Raw genomic sequence first — 25,879 nt, forward strand, 5'->3', positions numbered from 1 at the left:
TGTGTGTGAAATAAAAGAAATGTCACATAAGACAATAAATATTCTTTATTTTCAACATTAAAACTTAAATTCATACAATATCAAGTATTTACATAGATGTTACAGTACTGACATGGCAGCTGAAACAAAGTGGAAAATTGCTGCCCAGTTAGAGGAGTAAAAAAAACATGGTGGCCAGTTTTCTGATGGGTAAGATGCTAAAGAATATGGATGACGGTTAAAATTTAAAAGATGGAGCTACAGTTCACATTGAGATTGATGATGATTTTGCCTGTTTAATATGGATTAAAGAGCTTCCAACCAAACACCTGGGAATGTCAAGAATAAGGATTTGTGACCTCAGCTGAACCAGCACACTGCATGACTTTGTGTTCAGACATCCCTCAGGCTCTGTTATCACTTCAAAAACAGGCCTATAGTCTTGAGTCCACAGTCCGAGAGGCCCAGACACAGGCTGACATCTCCACTGTTGCATGCTGTGCTGTTGTCAATATTCTTGCATCTACTAATCCAACCAGTTGCAGCCAGAGGGAGGAAATCCAATGAAAGTGCATGTCAAACCGCTTGCACTGATACTACAGTCAACTCCCCATTACTCCTTGTGAGGTCGTTGCTTCTGCAGAGCGTCCACCTCCCTCTGGCGCCATTTGCTGGTTGATATTGATAACGCAGATGAGGAGCAGGATGACCACCACCAGGTCATCCAGGACCCCCAGCAGTCCACAGAGGGAGGGGTCTGTTTCCAGGGGGTTTGCTGCCGAGGAGATGGCCTCCAGAGGAGGCGAGGAGATGGACACCACGGTTCCCACGCAGCACAGCGCCACCCTGAAGAAAAACAGCCACACGAGTCCTCCCATGGTGCCCAGGCCTCGCGCCAGTAACTGCAGGAGGAGAGGTGCGTCACACAGGTAGTCTGTTACCTGGACAGAAGAGAAGACAGGTCAGAAGTAGGACAACTAGGTGTGTCAGTCTGAGGCGTGTTAACAAGAAACCTCCACTGGTTGTACAAGACAGTAAATCCCTGAAGTTGTATAAGAGGTATTCCTGTTACCAGGCCTATTATCAGAAGGAACTTGAGGAAGTCTCATCTTTCCCATGATCTAATCTAGCATTCAATGCTTTAAGGGAAACTTGCTCCACCTGATACTTTTACACAATGGCACACAAATAAAGAGTGGAGAATAGAATAAACTGCTGTGGAAATACTTCAAGGATAGTTTCAACCAAGAGACTACTTTAAATAAAGGCTTAAACCGGATGTGTGTGTGCTGTTTGATGTTGTGTCTGACAGACGGACTGAATACTGACCCTTCGTGGGGCTCCAGAATAACGTTTGTTGTAGTCTGTGATTTCCCCGAGAACCTCCTTGGACTGACGGTCTGAGTGAGTCTCAGTAAACAGATTACACAGCACGCTGACCTGAAAAATCAGAAACATTTTCACTCCGTGTTCACGCTCATTCTGATCCGACTGTTTAGACGTCTGGTTGTGTATACGCTACCTTCTGTCTGCAGAGAGGACAGCTGATTGCATCCAGCCAGGACCCATGTCTCCAGTAGGCGATCAGACAGGGAGCTGCAGAATCAAAACACATAAATCATCAAACAGTTTCTACCATAATGCTTCTGTACTAAAGCTTAACTGTGATGAGACTTTGATGGAGGCACGACAAGCATGAAGTGTTTCGTCACTGTTAATGATAACAGACTGAGGTGTTTGGGTCATCAAGGGTGTAAAAGGCCGGGGTTAGACTCAGGTAAGTGGGGCAGGTAGAGTGTCTACAGTATGTTAAGGTCAATGTGACAATAGAAATACCTTTGTAATCTGTGACCGATAGTATCAAGGTTTAATCTGTGGCATAAACATGTTTATTATGTTGGAGACTGCACAATTAATCGAAATATTACCGTAATAGCAATTGTGAAAATTTTGTGGAAACAGTTAAATGTGTCACAACATACCACTTTAAAAAGTATCTTGTGGTGCTGTGGTTCAGAGATGCCCCAGCCTATAGATCATACTCACCACACATTAGGGAACATGCTTGGCTGGTAAAAAGTCAGGAAACAGATTACCTCAGAATTACCAAGTAAAGTAGACTATTAAATCTAAGTTGTAGGAGCTAAAAAGTTTCAACAACTTAAGGGTCAGGGTTAGAAAAAACCCCTCCAAAAATAAGAGGCTTCATATCTTGCAAAGGCTTTTGTAACATGTACAATAAACTAATGTAATGACCATCTCTCTGGTTGTACTCTCTCAGAATATGAAATAAATAAATAAATAAATAAATAAATAAATAAAATATCTACTTGTTCCTATATCCACACCCAGACCTATCAGGTCAGCTGGTTCTGCCCTGCAACTCAAACAAACCTTTCTTTCTTTCTTTCTTTCTTTCATGTATATAGCAATACGTAAGAATTTTAGTTGTAAACACCAACACCCTGTCACTAATCTGAACGCTAGCTGCATGGCTAACTGCATTAACTTGCTAACAGCAGCTCCAATTAACAGCAGTTAGCGCCTTATCTGGTGATATGCTGCCTGCTATTTGTTTTGAGATTGAATTCGAAAGGTGGGTAAGTCTTACATACTGCACCTTTAATATAAAGCACACTTCCTGTATATAAAGTGTGCCCTGCCTCACGTAATATTTGGGAGTAAGGTGCAATTGTCCTGCATCTCAGAGGAAGTGAGTCACACTATCACATGTCAATACAAAGTCTACTACGTTTCAAGTGATTCAGGGCTAATCAAAACATTAGGGAAAGGACAATGACACAATCAAGGTTAGGACCACATATTGCTCAATTTAGCCGTGTAATTCCTTTCTGAAGATGGTAAGCAAGCAGCATCTAAAAAGTTTGACCCACCATGATCAGATATTCTACTTTAGATTTGACATTTTCAGTCACATTCAAGGTTCATCTCTGCACTTCTTCAACTAGTTGAATGTGTTTGTTTTTGGTGATTCGCAACAATTACTCTTATATAACCGTGCACCTTAGAGAAGAATAATGTAAGTAAAGCTGTCAGGTGAGAGGCAGAGTTGGAAAACCATGGCAGCAGTTAATTATTCAAAGCCAAAACAGACAGACCCGATAAGGCTTGAGACATGCACACTGACGCTCCACCAAATGAAAAGTCAGACTGAACAAAAACCACATGATGAATCAAGTGAGAGAACGTGAGAGTGACTGAAATATGAATGAATCCAGTCTCGTAGACGATGGAGCGAACAAATGCATGAATGAAAGATGAAAACTTGTCTGCTCTGATACTTGTAGTCAGAGGAATGGTCAGTCTGTGTGTTTGAGTGTGTGTAGTTCATGTCGTACCACAGAACAAATGACCACAGTTGGTCTGGACGGGGAAGCTGGCCGTCTGCAGGCACACTGGGCAGTGCCAGTCTCGGCTTGTGGACGCACATGACTGTGTGGATTCCTGAAGAGATGAGAAGAAAAGAGAGAAAAACGTTTATGAGGTGAGAGGTGTGAAACATGAAGAAGGAAGCAGAGAAAAGAAAAATCTTACAGTCAAATTTTGGTGTTCTCAATACTTTACTTAACTTTGCTTTATAATTAAAAAAAGGGTTCAAGCCTACGATGACCCCAAATAACAAACATTATAAATAGATACACAATACATGTCCAGGGACTGATTACACACGTAGACAGTGAGATTATTATGTTTGGCAGCAACTCTCTCCACCAGACTGTGACCCTAACAAAAGCCATAATAATAATCACACAGTGGTGCCTTACAGTCATAATACTGTTTACTGCCTGAGTGCTTGTCCTGTCGTTACTGTCTGTTGTGAATCTCCTCTTTTATATTAAAGAAAGATCTCCAGTTCAGGACTGAAGAGAATATCAAACATCACCTCACCTTGTGGCAGCTCATACACGTCGACGCCGTCTGCTCGGGTGTGCACACCTGAGATCTGGGTGACCCGAGGTGAGCGTGACCCGCTGGACGATCCAGTCTGAAACGCGACACAACAACGATAAACACGCCTTGAATACTGAATATCTGCTAGTGACAAGAAACAAATGATTTGTGAGATGAGGTTGATTGTACTCGGCTCTTTTTTGTTTGCAGATGGACAGATGATGCTGATGCTCTGACCGCAGCAGATCTGTCAAACTGCATCCACAAGGAAAGTCATTTAACTAAATTATTTTAAAGCATTAATTTTTAAGATTGATCTTTTAGATAGACAGTAACTATCACATCAGAAATCATGTAAACAGACAAACAAAATTGGGCTTTTTATCATGAAATTATGTTTGCAGTGATTACAATGATCAGCTTCCTAAATTAAATTAAGTTATTCAAAAGATATCACACATGCATTTATTTAACATTATGAAACATGTTTTTATGGTTTAATTGCACCAATAGAAAAACACATGCTTAATGTCATATTTTCTTGAGATCTTGAGAACAAAGTGATTTTAAAAAAACTGTTTCAAGTCTAGAGGATTTCCTCCAGATCAGATGCAGTGAGCCTGAGTGAACGTGACATCAAAACATTTTCTCATGGCTGAAATTTTTCCCCGAAAGCCTCAACCTAAATTACCTTCACAAGTGCAGCACCAGCGCAAAAACCCAACTGTGTTTTATGCTACAAAATGAGACTCACCTGGGCTGAGAGCTGTGGCAGGGGTGCATAGTCGAACTAGAAACAGCAGCTGACATGTAGTCACCGTCTCTGAGAAGGAAGTGAAGTGCTGCCTGACAGCATCACTGTTCAAAATAAATTAGAGCTGCGTGTTAATGATCAACTACACCTTCCAGTATCAGCTGGTGTCTGAATCTTCCTGCTCAAAGATAGCAGCAGGGCAGTCACATCAATAAAGCAGTGTTTTTTTTTTACACAACTCCTAAAATGTTTTTTTCACACATTGCAATTAAATTTTAGTGTAAAAGTATTTAAATCATTACATCTGAAAGTGTTCTCTTCAGTGTGGTCCAACTATTTGGGTCACATGACTTTCCACCAGATCAAAGACAGAAACGATCCCTCCCACTCTGTGTAGGGCTAGATCTGACCTCGCCAATCATTTACTCTAAGTTTACTCTGGCGTCAGCCCTGCTTCACATAATTCTGCATTTACCATAAACTGTGGGTTGCGAAATGTGTGTCAATGTCACTGACATTAACACTAAAAGCTGTGAAGAGGCGCCTCGGCTGAAGATAATCAACCCAGCAGCAAAGAGGAGGCCTGAATTTAAGAATTTTCGAACCTCTCATTCTCACATTGTACCGTTCTTTTAAAGGTGCAGTATGTGAAAACTGGCCGCTTGTTGAATTCATACTTTGCTGCTCACTTAGCCGTGCAGCTAGCTGGACTACAGGGGGAGTTTTGGACCGCTGGGATGAGGAGGTTTTCAGGCCCAGGGCTAGCTGGTTAGCATGCTAACTTCGGTAGATATCTCCGCAACACAATACAAAAATGTTTTTGACATAATATCAACACTTTTTTCTTCACATATTTTTTTTTAATGTTTTAAACTTAATTCTTACATACTGCACCTTACATACTATGTTAAAATCACGTAACAGAGTGTTGCAACAATAAAGCAAAGACCTCTCTGGGTCATTATCTATCAGTGAGTGAAGACGTGGTAATCTCCACATAGCTCACAATTGTGGCGACTGCAGAAATATCCCAGCAAATATTGACACATACAGGCACTTCACCTCAGATAGGAGCCAAAGAGGGGGAGTTAAAAGGGGTTCAGGTCATCTAAAAATAGCCTCCATCAGTCAGCGAGGGTCAGGGTCTCACAGCGGCAGAGGCCAGGAGATAAAACAGAGTTGCTCACCTACTGACAGTTAACCACAGGACAGTTGACACAGGTAAAGTCCAGTCCCAGGTCATTCACACACTGTTTTTACTATGCTCTGTGATCACCTGGTTGTCGGCCCTAGAGAGTGATGTAAGAATCAAGTGTGTTAAATTCAACCAGATTCAAATGACATATGGAATAAGGCTCCATATGCATGTGATCATTCTTTGTAGATTTCCATATTGTTGCTCGGAAAGCAGGTGACACATGTGAGAGCTGCTATCTGGGATCAGCAGTCCATACTCGCAGCTCACTGTAGCCCTGAATTTCACACACACCCTCACGTGATGTGAGACATATAAAACGGATGGATAACGTGAGGAGGTTTGTGGTTTCATGAGAAATGATTTACCATCAGAGAATGCTTGGCATGCTGACAAGCTGTTAGTGGCTTGCTGAGATTACAGACAATACTTTGTATTTCTAGTTAGTATAGCCATATAAAGCAGGACTAAAATGAATTAATATTTCATTTGTACTCCACTTCCAACTCCAAGTAGCGCAGGGTCGTCTCTCTGTTGGGAACGTAACTGGGAACAGGGCTGAGTGAGGTTACGAGCCTTCTGCAGTGGGTCACGTAGTGAAACATGGAGCAAACTGCAATTAAGATTCCATTTTGGTTGAGCAAGTGCTGTGACCTCCGTTGTTGGCAGACAAATGAGGTCAAACAAGGAGAGGAATTATCAGACAAATGTAATATTTGCAAAACCCCACTTGGATTTTAAACAGAAGTGAAAATAGTTTAGCCTTTACTGTTTTTTTTTGCTTAACTCTGTAGCTTTTCCTCACATAACCCATATTTCAACTGTAGCATTATTTATTACACTGTATATATAGATATATTTCTAGTAGAATGTACATTTCTTATATTTTTATTCTATTTTTATTATTCTTGCTTATATATAGTTTTTATTTTTCTGCATATTTTCTCAGACTTTTGAATGGGAGCAGCTGTAACCCAAGCAATTTCCCCTCGGGGATCAATAAAGAATTTCTGATTCTGATTCTGACATGTATTTTTCCAGATTTTGGTTGCAAACACATAAAATCGGATTGCCATTTTTTTATTAAGGGTTAATTAGGACTTCATCACCTACTGTATGTGTATCTGTACTACATCTGTAAAGATCTCATAATTGGGAAGAGACTAATTGAGCTGTTTGCACAATATTGACAGGGATTGAGTACAGTAACACACCAAAACAGTATTTAATTCATGAAATAATAAATCATTTAACTGTGATCCAATCTCTTGCGTTTGATTGTCATCCATCAATCAAGAGAGGTGTGATTATGATACTCACAAATGTTTTGATTTTGTCCAGATAAAGGGGGGGCGTAAGTTAACTGCAGATCAAGCTCACTGATTGGCTACAGCGCTGTTTAAGGCCCGTCAATCATTCCACATCTCAACACTGATTGGTTCCGGCTTCTATCCGCCCCCTCGCTTCACCTCAACGATCGCCTGCAAGCAAGTAAACGTCAAATAACTAAGAAACTGCGCCATTCTCGTACAACTTACGCCGGTTTTATGGCGGACCGGCTGCTGTGGATCCTCACTCTGCGTATCGGTCGTTAAAGATTTACCTCTCGGCAGCAGGTGAGGTCAAATGCAGAGGAAAGGAGCGGAAGAGCTTTGCTGACAGGTGGAAAACATTTTAGCTTTGAGCTAAAAAAAAAAAAAAAAAGAGAGGAGCCGATGGACGAGACTAACGCGGCGCTGACCGAGAGCCTCATCATATGGGTGAGTGTTTTGTGAATATGTCGCCTCGTTAAAGGGAAAAACCGTGGACGCGTTGTCGCTTACCTGTTCGTAGGTGGTGGAGGTGTCCGCGACAACACGGACCCCACCAGCTGAGAGAAAAATGGGGCAAATATGAAGGAGGACAAATGTCACGTCATTTACAATAACGGCTCACTTCGTTAGCTAACGTTATATCGTTGTTGTTATGGAGATTAGCTTCCGCTGTGGCTGTAATGCACTTAACGGACAGGAAGGGACAGTCCACTGACGCGACATGTAGCTGCAGGCTAATAAATATAAGTTAAAGTTAACATTTAAGCGTCAGCAGCTACAGAAACAACGACCCTCTTCGGGTTTTCCTCGTCGTGTTTAGCGAGTTAATCCCATTAACCCAGGAGATATTTGCGGAATGTCGCTCTTTGGTTAACATTATGTAACTGATTAAATGTGGCTAACAACCAGCGACAGGTAAGTGCTTTAATTTACCTGCTAGCTAGCGGTGCTACACCTGTTCTTCTTCTTCGTGGGTGTAAATCCACGTTTTGTTGCCCTGTCCTCGGTTATTATCAGGATGAGCAGTTTGTTAATTAGATCTCGTGTTGGGTTCATCAGCTAAATCCTGAGGTTGGATGAAGTTCATGCCACGAACACCTCCAATCAATCAAAAGTCAGCAATGGTGGAAGAAGGATTCAGGCATTTTATAGAAGTAAAAGTAGTAATGTCACAGTGTAAAAATACTGCATTATAGCTGGTAAATATCATGCATTTAAAGCATAGAAATGTATTGTTTGATTTATATTTTGTATCAACAATCTAGATCTGCAAAGTAACTTAAGCTTTAATATAAATGCAGTGGTATATAAGTATTAAATAGCATAAAATAAAATTACCAAAGTAAAGAAGAATTACCTCAAAATTGTAATTACGTACAGTACTTGAGGAAATGTTTGTATTGCTGGAAGTCAGACTCATAACTTAAAAAAAACCCGCCTCCAAACAGGTCTCATTTTGGACTATAACTTTCACTGGTTGGTTGGAGTGAAGCACAAACCAGTTGCCCTTAGATAGGATTGATAATCCATCTAAACAGCAGGATGTGTACAGGACACAGTTGGACAGTCTTTGTTAAGAGAATTCCTCCTACTACTTGAATTATTCACCATTCACCCATCCACTGTCTATAAAAGCTTATGCTTTGGGGGTTGCAGCGGGCTGGAGCAGACCCCAGCTGCTTTGATGTAAGAAGTGGGGTACACCCTGGATAGTTTGCCAGTTTATCCCAGGGCTACATATCATCTTCACTTAAACTAAGTAGTGAAGCCTTTGTCTTTGCCACTGCTATCTGCAGTCCAACTTGTCCTTCCACTATCTATATCCTCAGTGCATCCCTGTCCTATCTCTTATTTATACTTCCCCCATAACAGTGTGGATGCAGGTACAACATCACATCAGCATCTGCAGTGTTGTGGGGAAACTCATTAATGACAGCTTGGGTAATGCAGCCAGTCTGCACGTCACCACCTCCCTGATGTGTTTTATTCCCGTCACTCTCCTTGGTTTGTTGGCTGGTGCCCATGATGCTGTGTTTTTTTTCTGCCTCTCAGCTGCAGACCTTCAACACCACTGCGCCCTGCAGCACAGTGGCAGAGCTGACCACTGGAGCGGCAATATCACAGGCGCTGCATCAAATGTGAGAGCGCACACACGCACACACACACACACACACACGCACACACACGCACACACACACACGCACACACACACACACACACACAAAGAGGAATACATCATAAACTGAAGGTTTTCCCGATCTTCCCCATTAATCATGATACCTGGCTACTCTGCAGATACATCATTTATTTACAGCCAGTCTGGTTTGGCTCAAACAATTCGCATCTGGTACTTCAGTTAAATCAGCTGGGATAGTTTGTTTATTTATAAGACCAAGTGTGCACAACATAAATATTGGCTTACTCTGTCGCAATTTCTAGTACTTAATTAAATATTAAATCACCAGCATGTATAAGATAAGGTTGAGAGAAAGTAAAGCGCACCATTTAATTTTATTTAGAAGAATTTGACCTTGAATGGCACACAATTAGATTAACTGTTCTTCTTCTCTCTCTGTGCGTGTGCGTGTGTGTGTGCGCCACAGAGACCCAGCCTGGTTCAGTGATGGATGGCTCACTCGTATCAAAACAGATGTGGAGGACAACTGGAGACTGAAGGTACAAAGCAGTGCTGTCTCCCACGTCCCCTCTCTGTCCTCCTACTTCTCTCTTCATATTCTGCTGAACCCCCCTGTGTGCTGTGAGGCTAACCCTCCTTGAAACTGACCTCCTGCCTGCCCCAGGGGTGCTGCTCCTGGCTTAGCCTGCACCCTGACCCCGCGCTCTACTCCTCTGGTGAATTGTGTACACGTATGTTTGTCCAAGTATGTCAGCTATATGTAGCGTAAGGGTGATTTAGAAAAAAAAATGCATGCCATTCTCTCCCTCTCTGTTTGGCTGTGACTGTGTTTTCCTGTTGCCGTCTTTCCTCCCTAATAGACCTTTTCCACAGGAGACAATTGTCATGTCACAGATGAAAAAAATAAAATGAATGAAATTCTATTTTGCTGTGTCAGTTTGAGGGTTCTGCTGTTGCATGATGCATGATGCATGATGATGTGCATTAATGTTATAATTTGCTTTTTCTGTTTAAGAAAAGTCAAAATGTCTGCTGTGACATGGGCTTATTGTCACAGCAATAGCAGTAAGCAAATTGCTATTGCTTATTGCAATAAGCAAAAGGCTAATTGTGTACATTCGTAAAGTCGTTTCATTGCATGAGCATAAATTGTGTTTCAGCCCGAAACCTGAAACTTTCAGGGAATATCTGTTGTTAGTTAGGCCTTGTTCAGACTGCCAGCCCAAATTAGTTTTTTGGCATAATCAGATTGTAGTGTTGTTCTAATTGATAGTCAAAACCATATGTGATACCATGGTGTGTTAAAAGAACAGCATCTACGCTAATTTATCAACTTTCTGTCAGAGAGGAAAGCGAAACACAGCTAGTACCAGTGTGTGGATAATGCAAAAACTATGTTTTGAACCTGATTCAAATAATCTGATTGATATTGTATTGATATTTTTGAAAACACTACCAGATTGTATCCAGATTGAATTAGAAAGAAAAACACATGAAATCCAATTTTTGCAAATTGGATTCAAGCCACATTTGGAGGTGGTTTGAAATGCGATTCCAAGTGTCTTTTGCATCACTCTCTCAACACGACCCACAACGTCGAAGTCAAGTCTAGACCCAACATCGTGTTGTATACCAGCCTCCTCCTTCCCTGAGTTTTACATTAAAAACAGGCCTGCAGTCTGAACAAAGTTAGTTCACTTGGTGCCCATTTTGACTACAAACTAAATTCACCACATCTTGTGTGTGTTCTCAGATGAACAACCTGAAGAAGATCCTTCAAATGATGGTTGATTATTATAATGAGGTAGGTTGTTGCCTTGTACACACCGTCCTCCTGGTGTTTGCACAGTTGTCAGGTGTTTTTTAGAGAAGCACCTGCTGTATGTGTGTTCATCCAGATCTTGTGGGAGTTGTATTGTGTACTGTTTATGTAGCAAAAAGCCCCAGGTGCCTAGTGTGCAGTCGAAATCAAAACAAGTAGCTGAAGCCTGGTACACAATAATATGAAAGACTGAAGCCCAGCAGTTTTTTATCTCCATTTTGCTAAAACAACACATGATTGTAATATTTTATTTATTCATCAATGCACTTAGTTGTAGCAAAACTCCACTACCACAGATATTATAACAGTGCATCCTCACTCACCTGTTGTCTCTATCCCATCAGGTCCTAGCCCAGGAAATCTCAGACTTCCCCCTTCCAGATGTGGCTCTGGCGGCGGAGAATTCAGACGCTGTGGAGCTGGGGAGGCTGCTGCAGCTCGTATTAGGCTGTGCTGTCAAATGTGAGCGTAAACAAGGTATGTGGCTGCATCTATGTTACAGCCAATTTGTGGACACTTCACACAAACAGATACTCAAATATCTACAGGGTACGTGCTGTACAGTGTAGATAAAAAGGGAACTGTTTCACTGAAATCCAGTCAGGTTAAGCCGAACAGTGTTTAATTGTTGTCCTGCCAAGCCACTGACAAAGGCAGAGGCCATCAGGCGGCCTGGCTGGGAAATCAGTGGTGACAGTGTTATATCCAGAAGTAGGACGCAGATGCTGAAAATTAAAAAATGACTCAGTCAGTGTGTGTTGTTGTTGATGAATCCCTCTCACTCTCTCCCCAGAATACATACAGATCATCATGACCTTGGAGGAGTCTGTACAGCATGTTGTCATGACAGCCATCCAGGAGGTCAGTCCAGTCCACCCTAACACCCAAGTGTCTCATATTGCTATTATGCTCATATGATGAGTCTGTGTAATCCATCAATCCAATGATATGTTTCCTCCTCAGCTCATGAGTAAAGAGACCATGTCCCCATTTGGAGCAGAACTGTCAGGGGACTTGGAACAGCAGGTCAGTGTTACTATTACAGTGACTACCAACTGGGAGAGTTTCCTCCTGGTAGTTTTCTGCTGTGAAATTCTCTTAACTAGGTGAATTTGGAGATACAGTCTTAATTTCCAATTTGTGTTATACAATCGTATATCAAAATCTGTCAAGTGTGCATGGCATTTTAACATTCATGTAATAATTATTTGAAGTTTCAAGTATTTGGTCTATAAGTATTTATTATATTTAGCTGTAATCTGCTGTGTAAACTGCATAAGGCCTCATTCAGATCAAATCAAGAGTTGCAGCATGTAGGACAGAGTCATGCAACAGTGTGAGAGGACACAACTAAAAATCATTGTTTGGTCCGTGAACTCCACCTTGATGGCGCTCAGTTTCTGGCTTCCGGTTTGATAGCAACTACCCTCCCAGAGAGGCTTTCTCCAACCTCCATGTGGAGTATTTCTCTTCCTCTGCTGGTGCAGTCTCCTGGGAGCACGATAGTGTTTGAGGAACCAGGCAACATAGTAGAAATGTGAAGCAATATGGTGGATCCTGTGTTTGCATTTGTTTTTGTTTTTTTTGGCCTATTTGACCAAGTAACTGTTTCCCCCTAACACCAAAGGTATCAAGAACATGTAAAGAAAAACGTCCTTTAAGTATTATAGCATAAAACTAATGTACATTTATTTGGTCTTTTAATAAATTTAATGTAAACTGCCTGAACAACAATACTGTTGACAAGCCTTATTGATCTCCAGCTAATGTGATCGGGCTTCCCTACAACTCCTGCAGTCAGCACCACTGCAGCCTAAATGCACTATCCACACTCTAAATGGAAGGACTGGCATTTTTTCGCTACAACAACTGATTTGGTCTGAATGAGGCTTAAGTGTAACACACAGTCACAGCTAACAGTTAACAATATCATTTCAAAGGAGTCAGCTAACCTCCGGTAGCTCATCACTGAGGTGTTTATTCTTCTGGATCTATGTGAGAAAGAGTATGACCACTGTACAGAGAATCAAATAAAAAAACAGGCCTTCTGACCAGTGTGTTGCAGTTGAACCAGTCTATATGTTGAATGTACGTGTTATTTAATTCTACTTTTTCTTTGTGTCCAGCTGAAAAAAGCTCTAGAAGAAATGACTGAACTTGTAGCAGAGAAGGAAGCATTAGCCCAGCGCTGTCAAGAGCTTGACATACAGGTGAATAGAGCCTAAACACCGAACATGCACGCACCAAAACACACACGCACTCGCACTCTGTATTTCTACAGAGAAATATCCATGAATATGATTAATTTACAGCTGTCTAGCCTCAGTGCCTTCTGCTGATATTAAGATCTCCATGTCTGTACACACACGTACACACACACACATGTCTGTGGTACAGTATAAACAGGAGTTGTGTAATTCGCTGTAATGCTTGGCTCTATTGTCTGGAGCTGCTGTGGCAGAAAGACTGTGGGCTCACAGTCTGGGCTCTGCTGCTCCCACTGTGGCAGTCAGCCCATGCTCTGCTCTGCTCTGCCACTGTGTGAAGGCCACACTCAGCACTGTGCAGACAGGCTCGGTTTAGCACAAGTCACTTATCACCTGTTCAACTGGACTCTCGACAGATTTGATTTGTTCTGTCCCCAGTCTTGCTCATCTCTCACCGGAGCGAGGTAAGCTTAACGTGGTTGACCGTTCGGCAAAACTAAACCCATCTAAACCAGCTGCTGATATGTTTACTCTAACTCTGCTAACAGACAACACAATCAGGAATCTGTTCAACAAGTCATACAGTGTGTGTTTTTAATAGTTTGTGGTCTATTCCAGTAATTCAGCTGGGAAAATCTGCCTGGTTTAGTAACTATTTTGTTGTCTTATTTTGGTAAAAGCAACATCATAATTTTCATTTCTAATGATCCATGCAAAACTTGCAGCGAAGTTTGGAGGAAAAGACAAATGAGTTATAGACGGGGCTGGGCAGTAATTCAGTATTATGCTTCATATACTTTCAAGAATTTAACTTGTTATCATGCTACAAAATTCTGTCATTTAAGTTAATGACTCCAAGCAAACTGATCATGAAAGCAACAGAAGTGTCTTTAACACCGTGGAACATTTGGAATATGTTTGCCACATGGCGATACATCAGAAAAAACATGTAGTACAAAATGTAATGTAGTTTTTAGACATGTAGTTTTTGTTGTATGCAGGACTTTTGAGCAATGACCAACCATGGGCTAATACCCAAGTGTCTGGTACACATGAGGGAAATGATGGGTGAGGAGTAAACCTAACTAACCATGTATTAACATGTTTGCTTAAAGTGCACTTTGTCTGTGCGCTGCTTCCAGCATGGATTAACTGCACTGTTTGCTTTAACAGCTTGGAGAGGAAGAGAGTTTTCTGTAATGGAAGGGGTGTGTCTATGATGCTCAGATGTGACTTTGCTGCTTTGCATGATATAATTGACCAAAGAGGGATCAAACATCACACATCCCTTCTGCTGAGTTGACACAACGTTATTTTGTTTGCATATTTAATTCACCGTAATAGAAAATTGGATCACTTTGCAAGAGCAGGTCTGAATCATATTGTCTCCGGACAGGTGGCTGTTCTTCAAGAGGAACGGAACAGCTTATTGGCTGAGAATGACGTCCTAACAGACCGAGCCAATCAGCTGGACACATTCGACGACCCGAGCACACCCTCAGGGAGGAAACACAGCCAGCTACAGCAACAGTTAGAGACAGTGCAGGAGGAGAACTTCAGGTCCGTCCCTTTTTGCTTAAACGTGCTACAGCATCTCACGGGTTGCATAATCCGAATGATTAAGCGTATATGCACCTTCCAGGCTGGAGGCCGCTAAGGATGACTACCGGATCCACTGTGAAGAGCTGGAGAAGCAGCTGATTGAGGTTCAGCATCGTAACGACGAGCTCACCAGCCTGGCAGAAGAATCTCGAGCTCTCAAAGATGAACTGGACGTTTTGAGGTTTGTGTCTGTGCACTGCAACAGGTTGATCAGGTCTGGTGAAGCGCTTTCTTTTATTTAGAGTGCAGACCACAAAGATAAACCAGGCAATATAGTGTAAAGAAAGGCTAGACAGAGTAAACAGATTTATTTAAGGATCAGCATGCAATCAGACTTCTTTTGTTGCCTCCTGATGAGAGGCCATTTAAGTGGAGAGGGAAGGCCAGCTCATGATTAGCTCCTCTTGTCTGATTAAGGGTGTGCTAATGAGTAAGAGTAGCTCATGTTTTGTTTGGCTGGAACAACAATCAACACAACACAGCACAGCACAGCACACCATGTAATATACCGACATGAAGTAAAATAACTCTATAAAACTGTAAATTATATCAATGAAAGAGCCAAAATTCTTCACCTGTACTCATGGAGATCAGAAGAGAAATTATTTCCCAATCCAGTTTGGTGTCACAGCTCTTCATTGGAATTGCCAGTGTTATTCTTCTTCTTCCTTCCACTAGGAAAAGTCCAGTCCGATGCCAAACCTCCTGAACTGGCATCATGGGTTAATAGTCCTGATGGTGGCAGTACAGCAGCCGTCATAGGCACAAAAAAAAAAAAATCAGTCATATGCAAAACTGCTGTCCAGCTTTCACCAAAATGTAGCTTCAAATGTTAAGATGTTTTGAGCTGGCAGGAACTCTGAAGTCCCATCAAAAGCTGTGAAACTAATTAAACCCATCTCCTCACACATGTTAGCTTATGTTAGATCATGCTAATGTTTTGCAACCACTGCAAATTCTCACTAAATAAATCTCCAATGTTCATGAAATAAAATTTCAAGTCATGGTAAATGTAATGTGGTAAATTTCAGAATTTTATCTAAACAGAATTTTTTGCGGTAATTTGAATCCTATCTGTGTTTCGGTTTGGGCAGAAACTGAGATTTTAGGAAACGATGAAGTAGACACACACATTGATCATTGAGTATGTTGTTTGTATGTTGACGGCATGGATGTTATGTTGTTTAATGTTATATTTAGAAAGATTCATTGTATTGTCTGTAGCTACGCAACTGACCATAGTATACAACCTGCTTCCTGTATACAACAGCACATGCAGGCCCCATGTTATGTGATTGGAGATTATTTCTGAAGCGGTGCTAAAATGCTCGTCTGGACGGAAATTTAAGAAAAAAACAAAAAACATTTCCAGTAACGCCTTTGTACGTACCTATATGTGGACTAGGCCTTCGATGTTTCCCTGTTCCAACACACCTGATTCAAATGATCAGCTCTGCAGAAGCCTGATAACGGCCTATTAATTTGAATCAGGTGTGTTCGAGCAGGGAAGCATCTAAAACAGAACGGAGTGTCCTCGAGGCGAGGATTAGAGACATGACGTTTAAGATGATTTCGGTCTGGACAGTTCTGCTGATGGAGCCTCCCTTAGTTCTCATTTGTCTTCCTCCTCTTCCCTCTTTTGTCGTCCTCGTCCTGTATTTTGTATTCCTATACTGCAGGAACTGCTCAGATCGGGTGGTGATGCTCGAGGCCTCAGTGGAAACGTACAAACGTAAACTGGAGAATCTCGGGGATCTGAAGAGGCAGATGAAGCTGCTGGAGGAGAATAACATGACCTACATGCACAACACTGTTAGCTTAGAGGAAGAGCTGCGCAAGGCCAATGCTGCCCGCGCACAGCTGGAGAGCTACAAGAGACAGGTTAGTGATACGCAAAGCAGGACTGGAAATTGGGGAAACTCGGCCATATACTGAACAGATTTGATTTCATTCAGCCTAAATACAGATTGTATTGATCATAATTAATGTCTCTAGTGCCACACATTGTGTTATTTGTTTACGTATGTTGTCACGTGCTGTCCGTCAGGTCCAAGAGCTACACAGGAAGTTGTCTGAGGAGACGAGGCGAGCAGACAACCTGGCCTATGAGATGAAGAAGTTGGAGGAAAAGCACGAGACTGTGATAAAGGAGAAAGAGGTGTGGCAGCTTTTGAAATGTGTCAGAAGGGTTTTTGTTATACTCTAGCTGTGGTTAACATTGTCACTAACGTCCGGCCTGTTTGAAATCTCCTCTCCTCTACTAGAGGATCATCATGGAGAGAGAGTCTCTCAAGGAGGTCAATGAGGAGCTGCGATGCACTCAGGCCCAACAGCACCAGCTCTCCCAAGCAGGTACCTCACTGTGAAGTCACATCTGACATCACAACGCTGTATATCCACTTGTCACCTTGTCATCCTCACATGTACTTTTTTTTTCATGTAGGGATCCTTCCTTCTGGCAGCCCCAGCCACGACAACCTGGCAGCTGAATTAATACCCATTGAGTCCAGGTGATAGACGATGCTTCTGACAGTGTGTTGTACTTTCTACTTCAGTGTCTTGTGTGTGTGAACACTGACTTTATGTGTGACTGTGCAGAGAAAAGTTCATCAGGCTGCAACACGAGAACAAGATGCTGAGAATGCAGCAGGAGGAGTATGAGAGGGAGAAGATTGCTGCACTGCAGGCGCAGCTGGAGGAAGCACATAAGACCCGCAGTGAACTGGACACTGAGAACAGGTGAACAGAGCTAATCTCTCTTCGTAAGTCAGCAACAGATCGATGAGATGGGGCTTCTTTACTTTTCAGCTCTGTTAAGTTTTATATTGTGCTAAATTCCTTTTTAAAATGTATTCTCTTGTTATATTCTTATCAGACTGAGTCGAGAGCGGATCAGTGAGCTGCAGCAGCAGGTCGAGGATCTCCAGAAGGCTCTGCAGAGTCAGGCGGCCAAACCCGATGATGTGAGTGTGCCAGGACCACTGGCACCAATACAGAGAAAATATCCCACAGAGTTACTGTTGTTAGGCTGCATAGACTTTGTGCTGGAATGGCATTATGGAAGGAAATCCCTTTTGTTTTCAGTCAAAACGTTAAACCAATTTAGAGCTAATTTTTTAAACTTGTTTATTTTGCACCTGTAATCTTGATACTTTATCTGCAGAAGCTTTTAAATGTCCTTTTTTAATTTTTTCAGTCAAACCTGAAGCGGAAACTTGATGCACACATGTAAGTGTGAATTATTGTCTTTCATAATAAAACAGATGTTAAATGAATGCATATGTTCTCCAGTAGAGGGAGGTAAAGAAACTATTTGTGTCCTCAGGGTCCAGCTGAACGAGGCTCAGGATGAAATCATGAAGAAGAAAGAGCTGCTGGAGGACCTGCAGCCTGACAACACTCAGACTTGTGAGTCTCACATTTCCAATCAGTCCTGATCTGAAACCTCTACTGCAAGTCGAAAATGTAGCCTTGTGTGCAACGCTACATCAATACACAACTGCACAGTATGACTGAAACCTCATTTTGTCTTCCTTGCCTCTAAGCCTTGAAGCTGGACGAGCTGATGGCCGCTCTGAAGAAGAAAGATGATGACATGAGGGCCATGGAAGAAAGGTATAAAATGTACCTGGAGAAAGCTCGCAATGTGAGTGATATCAGAGTATCATTTCTTTTATTTTCATCTTTTATTCCAGTTTTGGAAAGGTCCAGTAGTTTTTTCCGATTTGTATTCGGAACTGCTCTTTCTTTTCCTGCTTGTCAGGTGATCCGAGCGCTGGATCCTAAACTAAATCCAGCCACTGCTGAGATCCAGGCTCTGAGGAACCTGTTAGCAGATCGGGACAAGCAGATTCTCAACCTGGAGGTAAATCTGCCTTTTAAGTCGTTCAGTCTTTTTTTTAAGCATGATGTCAAAACACTCATTTTTGGGGATTTGCTTCTGTAGCGTCAATGTGAGCAGGCCAGACTGAGAGAGTATGAGGAGAAGCTGATCGTCACAGCGTGGTACAACAAGGTAAAATGAAATCCTGGCGAATTATCTGACCTTTATCCTGCCTTTTATAGGGCTGCAACTAACTATGTTTTCACTGGCAATTAATCTGTTGCTTATTTTCTTAAATATTAAAGAAGAATATTAAGGAAACTAAAAAAATTCACATTTCAGAAGCTGGAATCATAACATTTTTACTTTAAAGTTTTAAAGTGGATTAACTGATAAATCAACTTTTAAAATTGTTGGCAACTGATATAATTTAACAGCTTACAACTAATCGATTAATCATTGCAGCTCTCGTCTTTTATGAATATACTGTCACTCAACGTACTCTGCAAATCTTTCTTTCTTCATCCTCAGAGTCTAAACTTTCAGAAGACGGCAATTGAATCACGTCTCGGTGGCTGCACATCCTCCATGATGTCCCCCTCCCAGTCCTTCTTGTCCCAGCAGCGGCAGGTCTCAAACGCCCCGCGTCGGGCACTTTCCATCAGCGTGCCTGCCACTACCTCCAAATAGAGCCAAATGTCTGACCTTTATTCAGTTAAGGGAAAATAAAGCCTCCCTCACTCCTTCCCTCCCACCAGTGAGCACTAAAGTGACCTTAAACACATCTTGCTCTCAGCGCTTGGGGAAGAGGGGTCACAGATGAGCTGATTGGGATCAATGAGCACTTCCGGTACTTATCAAACACAACCCATGTTGTAGGTCAGCCTCCTGAGGTTATCACAACATACTGTCCCACAATACACTGGCTACAGGCTGACCTTTGCATAGAACATGAATCCACAACCTGTGTTCACCTCACTAGCTTAAGTAGCGCATACTGTCCCAATCGTAGACTTGGAGCATATTTCCCCATCTCCCCTGTTTGCTTTACCACCTCAGCTGAACACTTGCTATAATCAATTCAGCCTTCGCTCTCTTGTATCCCGTCATGCTGTGTGCTTGATCAGATCGGGAACGAGAGAAATGTAAATGCTTAATTATTTTATTCTCAATCATAGCCCGTAATATATGAATGTGATTTGAAGAGGAAACAAAAAAAGGGTTACTTGAATGCTAAAGCCAATTAAATGTAACTTCAGATGATTGTTGATCTATGTAAAAACTTCCATCATACTATGCACTTAAAGGGCAACTCCACCATTTTTACATTAAAGTGACCATATAGGTCTCGGGGAGAACAACTGCTTATGTGGAAAAGGTCGTATAAAGCCTTTTGTAGCTCACTGGAGGCAATTTGTCTGATTACATGCAGCTTCCTCTGGATCCACAAAAGGCTTTATATGACTATTTTCACATATGTAGTTGTACTCCCCAAGACATATAAACAAACTTTTATGTGTAAAATTGGTGCAGTTTCCTTTTAAAGGAGTACTAAAGTTGTCAATCAGCACACTGATGAAAAGACAAACATGTTTCAGAGGTCTTTGAGAAAATGATTGCTGTATTTGGTGCTGGACGCCAACTGCTTTGAAGCATCAGACATCAGTGGCGAATAATTTTTGTACTAAACTGGAACAAGCCCATCGCAAGCTGTGAAAATCCTATAAATCATTTTAAGTAAACTCAACCTCTGAGGTGCTGCGAAAACAAATCCTACACAAGAAATTCAGGATGTGCATTTCTCATGTATTTTCTATATTCCTAAAGTGTGATTTGACTTCCTTACTGGCAGCATGCTCTAAATGAAAACTGGCAGGCCTTATTATTCACTGAATATCTTGAAGCTTATTTAGTAGCGAGTAATCGAGTCTATAATCTATGAAGTTGTACAGCTGTCGTGTGAACATGATTTGAACACCAGCTTCTGATCCATACGTCAGAACCAGGTTAAGCTTTCTTACAGTACCTGCAAATTGTAACTTGAGAATTTTATTTACTGTAGTTTATATTGTATTTAACCATGGACTCGTTTCAGGCTGTTTTAATGTTGGAAGTTCAGAGCGCTGTAGAGAAGCTTTGGGGGTTATTGGCGTTTCAAGCTTATGGGGTCTTAAGTTAAACTGCACTAGTCTCACAAAAGGAAATGGCTGTCGATTGCCTTGTCACTCTGTATGTCTGCAATAACACTAAAGAGGCATTTCATTATGGTTTTGTCATTTGTGATCAATAGATGTATGTCAAAGCGCGTTTATTTACTTTTGCAGTGGATGATCCTTGTAGATTGCTGATTTAAAAGCTCATTGTCATTTATATGAAAATAAGAAGTACGATCAAACGTAGCACAGCACAGAAACTACGTGTGTAGTGTCGAATGTTTGTGTATACATGAAGAAAAGTGAGGAAGGCATTATGAATTTTCAGGAATTTAAGGAGTTAAACATTTTAAATCCTTTGGTTTTCTTGTGAATAAATAAATTCTTTTTCTTAAAAAGTGTGATTTGCATTCAGTTTGGGTCCAAAGATGAAAAGCGCTGAAAAACCCAAAGCTTCAAATGATTGAGTGTAATTTCAACACTGTCCACAAATCATCTGACACACTCAGGTGTTTATTTATAGGCGATGTCATGTCATCAGCGCCTTCACATGTGACGAGCAGCTATTACTAGATCAACGCCTTCAGCATAAATTTAACCATACATACTGTCAGTAACAAAAGAGCAAGTGGGAAATGATAGGCATGAGATATTTTTCGAGAGTTTGCTTCTGCATGCTGGTTACATAAGTGTGAGTGTTGGTAAAATGATACTTCATCACATAGTCATACTTTATGAAATTATGTGTTGTGGCAATACAATGAGCATGCTATAGTTCCCCTTCAGTCTATCTTGTATGAAGATGGTACCCTTGTGCTGCCGTCATCAGCTCCAGTATTTCACACACAATGTAAACAGGACATATTGTTGATTGCTGATCTACTGGACTGCTGAAAGGTCTGATATTGTGCCCATTTTCCAGTTCATACTTTTATTTTGGGTGTCTACGAGAAAATGTTCACATGCTTTAATGTTCAAAAAACATTTTTTTTCAGTTTTCTCATACTGTCCAGCGTTGTGGCACCTCTTTCCCCCTCTGTCTGATGGCTCCATTTTAGCTCCCGTCTCTTTAAGGCCCCCTTCCTGAAAAGCCCAGGCCTGAGCAGGCACCACCCACCGTGTTTTCCACTCAGCTCTGCCAGTGTTTTTGCAGCCTTGGTCGGGCTTGGGGCGGCGACTGTAGTTGTGACAACCTTACTGAAGTCCTGACGGCTCATTTAAAGGCACAGTTTTTACAGGCTATGTGCATTTCTCCCTGGATTGAGCATTTTGATACTTCCACTGTATTTCTATTGCACCTAAACCTGCTTTATAATCAAAAAAGACAAGGAAACCTCACTTTCTACAATATAGGACCTTTACTGACAGAAAAACTAGCCACAGTTGCAGCATGTGTTGTCTGTGTATGGATGTGTAATATTTCTTGCCTTTGCTGTAGCATATAATCTATAGTAGGGAATTTTGCAGGCTTCAGCGGGCTTTGGCATAGATCTTAAAGGGGAGCGGTGTGCGTGTGGCTCCAGTGATTCCTTCTGAACTCAGCTCAACTCCATCCAGAGTGGAAAAATGAAATTTCTGAAACAAGCTGACGAAAAACAGGAACAGCTCCATTCTCGCCAGGCCTTCGCCCAGACATGCACGCTTTCCTGGACAAATGGGAAGAATGAAAGTGAGTGAACTGAAAATATTTTCTTGTGTATTCTCAATTTTAGCTACATAGACACACACTTTCTGCATCATCATGATGATGTTAGTCCTTGTGGATCAAATTAAAGTCGGAGTCATCAGTTAAACACGTGAAAGTTACCTGCAGAGAAAGGTAAAAATGCATCCCTCCTCACAAACTTCCCTTCAGCATCCAGGAAGTGTTCAGGGTTAAAGGTGTCGGGAGCTTCCCATTCATTTTTGTCAAACAGCACAGATGTCAGGTTGGGCATCACAGAGGTTCCCTGCACACAAAGACAGACAGAAGTCTTGTTAATATTTGTATACAAAAGGATAAGAACAGCCACAAGTTGTGATACATGCATATATCTTTGTAAGCTTGATACGATTATTGGAAGAGATCCTGTATCTCAATTGGACCTTTCTGGTTAAATGAAAGATAAATATATCATAACACTACACACACCTAGTGCTAAAAGTAGATGCACCTTGGGTATGAAGTAACCGTCCAGTGTCGTGTCCTTGGCGGCCATTCTGAGTCCGTTCAGAGGAACAATGTTTCCGACCCTCTGGATCTCGTGGATGACTGCGTCAGTGTAGGGCAGGTTGGGTTTGTCAGCCATAGTGGGCTGGCGGGTCTGTCCGATCACTCTGTCTATCTCTGCCTGGACTTTCTCTAGGAGGTGAAATAAAAGATATTCTATCGATCAGCATTAATATGAATATCAATGTGTATTTTAATCTATTTCCTGTGCCGCCGCTGCTGTGGGAGTCTTATCTGAACACCCACCCTGGATATGAGGGTTGTTGATGAGGTAGATGAGGCCCCACTGCAGCGTCTTCGAGGTGGTTTCACTGCCGGCCAGGAAGAGATCCAGACAACACAGAACCAGGTTGGCATCGTGAAAACCCAGCTGACTGTTTCTGTTGAGCTGTCAGACAGAGCGGAGGGACAAACATACAGCCAGTTCGTGAAAGGGTTACTTCTCCGCTTTTATTTATTGATTAACTTTCTGTGAGGTCATTACTTTCTCCTCTATCAGGAAGGTGTCGATGTAGTCTCGAGGGTTGCTGGGGTCCAGGTCTAACTGGTGCCTCTCTATCTCTCCCCTGATAGATGCCTCCAAAGATTTTGAGTTGCTAAAGATGCTGTTATGAGGCCCCGGCAGGCATTTCATCAGTGCTGGGAAGGAATCATAGAGCTGTTTGGAGAGGAAACAGTGGATTATTCAGCGGTGTAAAGATCTCACTTTAGGGAACTTTTAATTGACTGTGTGACAAATCTGCATTTTCTCCATTTTCCTAGTGTTAGAGCATCTTACGAGGGCCCATATGGAGCCTTCCAGATAGGCCATCTCAGTCAGATTCTTCAGCATGCTCTGGAACTTGTGGTCACTGTAGTCAAACCGTCTCCCAAACACTATCTGGCAGATGATGTTGGCCACAGCGTTGTTTAACAGGGGCACAGGGTCAAACGGCTCGCCTGAACAGAAGAAATGTCACTGTGTGTATTTCTGCTTGCCATCCCGTCACATCTTGTTCTCTTTTCTGTTATGTTGTTGTTGCCAACCTTTCTCCTTCTCCATCGCCTCCTGCAGATGATGACTCTCTTCACAGATGCTCTGCTCCATGGAGCTCTTGGCCAGACCAAAAGTGCGTAACGTGGCCATGGCAAAACGCCTCTGTCTCCTCCACACGTCCCCATTACTGAAGAAAAGACCCGCTGGGACAGAGATCAACCACACAACATTACTCCGGCAGGGATCAGAAGGAAGGTGGAATACTTGCAGGTGCAATATTTAACGATTTTGGTTCAAGACATTCAAAACTACAAGATGTTTTTAACTTTTATTACTATTATAAAACCGCACTGGTACCGCTATATGACCTATATGAACTAACAAGCTGATGGCGGTTACAGTTAGCAGCAGTTAGCAGTTGCTGTGGTGGTACGCTGCCCCTATTTGTTCAGAGTATGGATTCAACAGGTGGCCAATTCTTACACATTACGCCTTTAACACTGATATGTGTTTGTGTGAATCACCTGAGTTCCCTGAATAAATCCTGGTCACCATCGGGCTGTAAGGCCGGTCCACAAAGTTGTCGGCCTGCGTCACTAAGGCTTCCTTCACCATCCTCCACCCCGACACAAACACTGTCTTGTGTCTCCCCAGACGAATGCAGAACACATTCCCATAAACATCAGCAAGCTGTGGATGCAGGAGCAGAGAATAAGTGTCCTGTTGTCTGGCATGTGACTCTGATAGGATGCATTTTTCAGAACAATCATCATCTGTGACACTGGGGCAGGTTTCTAGCATTGTTTCTACCATAAACATTTCATATTCTGTTGAAGCAGAGTTTCATCTGAATGTTTGTAATTTTCTCTTGTTTGAGGACATGTCTCTACTGTGATATGGGAAGATATTCATAGCTAAAGCTTTCATTGAATTTTCAGAATCACAGAAACACTCCTGCATGAAATATGAAATCATAATTGTGTCATCTTACCTTGGTCAGGTAAATGTGAGGCTGTTTAGATTCAATGTTGAAGATGTTTCCCAAAAGAGGGAGAGCCGGTGGTCCCGGTGGAAAGTTAGGTGGATCCTTATTGTTCAGAAAACACACTACAAGGAGAACGGCGAAAATAAAAAGCAGCAGTCCCCTCAGATCGAGCCACAGAAACAAATCACACGGCCACATTGTGAAGCAGAGGAGACGAGCGAGAGACTGGTGAGGATCAGATGCTCCATCATCAGTTTCTAGTTAAGAGATGGGCTGGTACTCTGCTGACTCACAGCTTATGTAGCTATAATGATGCATGTGTGAGAGCGGGGACAGCCCTCCATTAACCAAACACAGTGAGAAAACACTGAAACGTACTCACCATGACAAAATAGACATTTTAAAAGAGAACTGAACACAAACCTTTCAGCTATAAACACCAGAAGCTGCTAAATGTTGATCTGGTATTTTCACAGCAGACATTTTGACATTATCTCAGGAAAAGCAGGTGAAACTAACACCTCAAATGATGGCTCAGTTTCTGTAAGGGTCGCACCTGTGCGTTTCTTGCCACAATGAGCTACAATGTCTGCTGTAAAACGATTTCTCATATTTATTTTGCATTAGAAAGGAGAAGGAGCTTTAAAAGAGTTATTTGCAAGCCGCAAACATAACGCTACATAGTAGGTCTATGCCTTAAAGGGGGAAGTCCACCGATCTTACACCCGGAAGACTTCAGGAGTGCTGCCACAGGCCTATGTGCAAAAAGTTAGATGTCACTTGAGGCAGTGTTGGCGGGGTCTGAAGACTAC

General features: G+C 42.0%; 3 protein-coding genes across 8 annotated transcripts; 1 reads left to right on the forward strand and 2 right to left on the reverse strand.

Moving 5' to 3' along the window:
- Positions 1 to 27: 27 nt before the first annotated feature.
- Positions 28 to 8,252, reverse strand: LOC311258969 (E3 ubiquitin-protein ligase RNF170). Of its 6 annotated transcripts, none has more exons than XM_084355707.1 (8): positions 7,664 to 8,062; positions 5,708 to 5,832; positions 4,646 to 4,749; positions 3,889 to 3,985; positions 3,339 to 3,444; positions 1,502 to 1,575; positions 1,309 to 1,419; positions 28 to 920 (listed from the first exon to the last, which is right to left on the reverse strand). In XM_084355707.1, the coding sequence occupies exons 3-8, from the start codon at positions 4,699 to 4,701 to the stop codon at positions 582 to 584; spliced, it is 783 nt and encodes a 260-aa protein (XP_084211833.1). In that variant the 5' UTR covers positions 4,702 to 4,749; positions 5,708 to 5,832; positions 7,664 to 8,062; the 3' UTR covers positions 28 to 581. The 6 variants fall into 6 exon arrangements, with proteins under 6 accessions (XP_084211833.1, XP_084211835.1, XP_084211832.1 ...); XM_084355709.1 differs by having other exon boundaries at positions 5,697 to 5,832; XM_084355706.1 differs by lacking the exon at positions 5,708 to 5,832 and adding an exon at positions 5,833 to 5,934.
- Positions 7,289 to 21,301, forward strand: hook1 (hook microtubule-tethering protein 1). Its single transcript, XM_084355702.1, has 22 exons — positions 7,289 to 7,600; positions 9,206 to 9,291; positions 9,757 to 9,829; positions 11,044 to 11,094; positions 11,457 to 11,589; positions 11,906 to 11,973; positions 12,076 to 12,138; positions 13,239 to 13,322; positions 14,716 to 14,879; positions 14,962 to 15,102; positions 16,601 to 16,802; positions 16,969 to 17,079; positions 17,186 to 17,273; positions 17,365 to 17,431; positions 17,520 to 17,660; positions 17,797 to 17,884; positions 18,118 to 18,149; positions 18,247 to 18,329; positions 18,467 to 18,567; positions 18,685 to 18,786; positions 18,868 to 18,936; positions 19,276 to 21,301. The coding sequence occupies exons 1-22, from the start codon at positions 7,556 to 7,558 to the stop codon at positions 19,432 to 19,434; spliced, it is 2,151 nt and encodes a 716-aa protein (XP_084211828.1). The 5' UTR covers positions 7,289 to 7,555; the 3' UTR covers positions 19,435 to 21,301.
- Positions 21,302 to 21,579: 278 nt separating this feature from the next.
- Positions 21,580 to 25,407, reverse strand: LOC311258971 (cytochrome P450 2J2-like). Its single transcript, XM_084355711.1, has 9 exons — positions 25,074 to 25,407; positions 24,607 to 24,772; positions 24,133 to 24,285; positions 23,885 to 24,045; positions 23,591 to 23,764; positions 23,353 to 23,494; positions 23,051 to 23,238; positions 22,705 to 22,846; positions 21,580 to 22,543 (listed from the first exon to the last, which is right to left on the reverse strand). The coding sequence occupies exons 1-9, from the start codon at positions 25,263 to 25,265 to the stop codon at positions 22,368 to 22,370; spliced, it is 1,494 nt and encodes a 497-aa protein (XP_084211837.1). The 5' UTR covers positions 25,266 to 25,407; the 3' UTR covers positions 21,580 to 22,367.
- Positions 25,408 to 25,879: the final 472 nt, after the last annotated feature.

The sequence above is a fragment of the Pagrus pagrus genome, assembly GCF_965226575.1.
Source record: "Pagrus pagrus genome assembly, chromosome: 6".
NCBI classification, from domain to species: domain Eukaryota; kingdom Metazoa; phylum Chordata; class Actinopteri; order Spariformes; family Sparidae; genus Pagrus; species Pagrus pagrus.

What these genes read in the sequence shown, in the direction of transcription:
- LOC311258969 (XM_084355710.1), bottom strand. Translation starts at nt 4,701, where the DNA reads ATGTCAGCTGCTGTTTCTAGTTCGACTATGCACCCCTGCCACAGCTCT. An exon ending in GTCCTCTCTGCAGACAGAAG is followed by an intron (nt 1,420 to 1,501) that starts GTAGCGTATACA and finishes CTGATTTTTCAG; the next exon opens with GTCAGCGTGCTGTGTAATCT. An exon ending in ATTCTGGAGCCCCACGAAGG is followed by an intron (nt 921 to 1,308) that starts GTCAGTATTCAG and finishes TCTTCTGTCCAG; the next exon opens with GTAACAGACTACCTGTGTGA.
- hook1 (XM_084355702.1), top strand. Translation starts at nt 7,556, where the DNA reads ATGGACGAGACTAACGCGGCGCTGACCGAGAGCCTCATCATATGG. An exon ending in TGGAGAGCTACAAGAGACAG is followed by an intron (nt 16,803 to 16,968) that starts GTTAGTGATACG and finishes GCTGTCCGTCAG; the next exon opens with GTCCAAGAGCTACACAGGAA. An exon ending in GCACCAGCTCTCCCAAGCAG is followed by an intron (nt 17,274 to 17,364) that starts GTACCTCACTGT and finishes TTTTTCATGTAG; the next exon opens with GGATCCTTCCTTCTGGCAGC.
- LOC311258971 (XM_084355711.1), bottom strand. Translation starts at nt 25,265, where the DNA reads ATGTGGCCGTGTGATTTGTTTCTGTGGCTCGATCTGAGGGGACTGCTG. An exon ending in CAACAACCCTCATATCCAGG is followed by an intron (nt 23,239 to 23,352) that starts GTGGGTGTTCAG and finishes TTCACCTCCTAG; the next exon opens with AGAAAGTCCAGGCAGAGATA. An exon ending in ACGGTTACTTCATACCCAAG is followed by an intron (nt 22,847 to 23,050) that starts GTGCATCTACTT and finishes CTTTGTGTGCAG; the next exon opens with GGAACCTCTGTGATGCCCAA.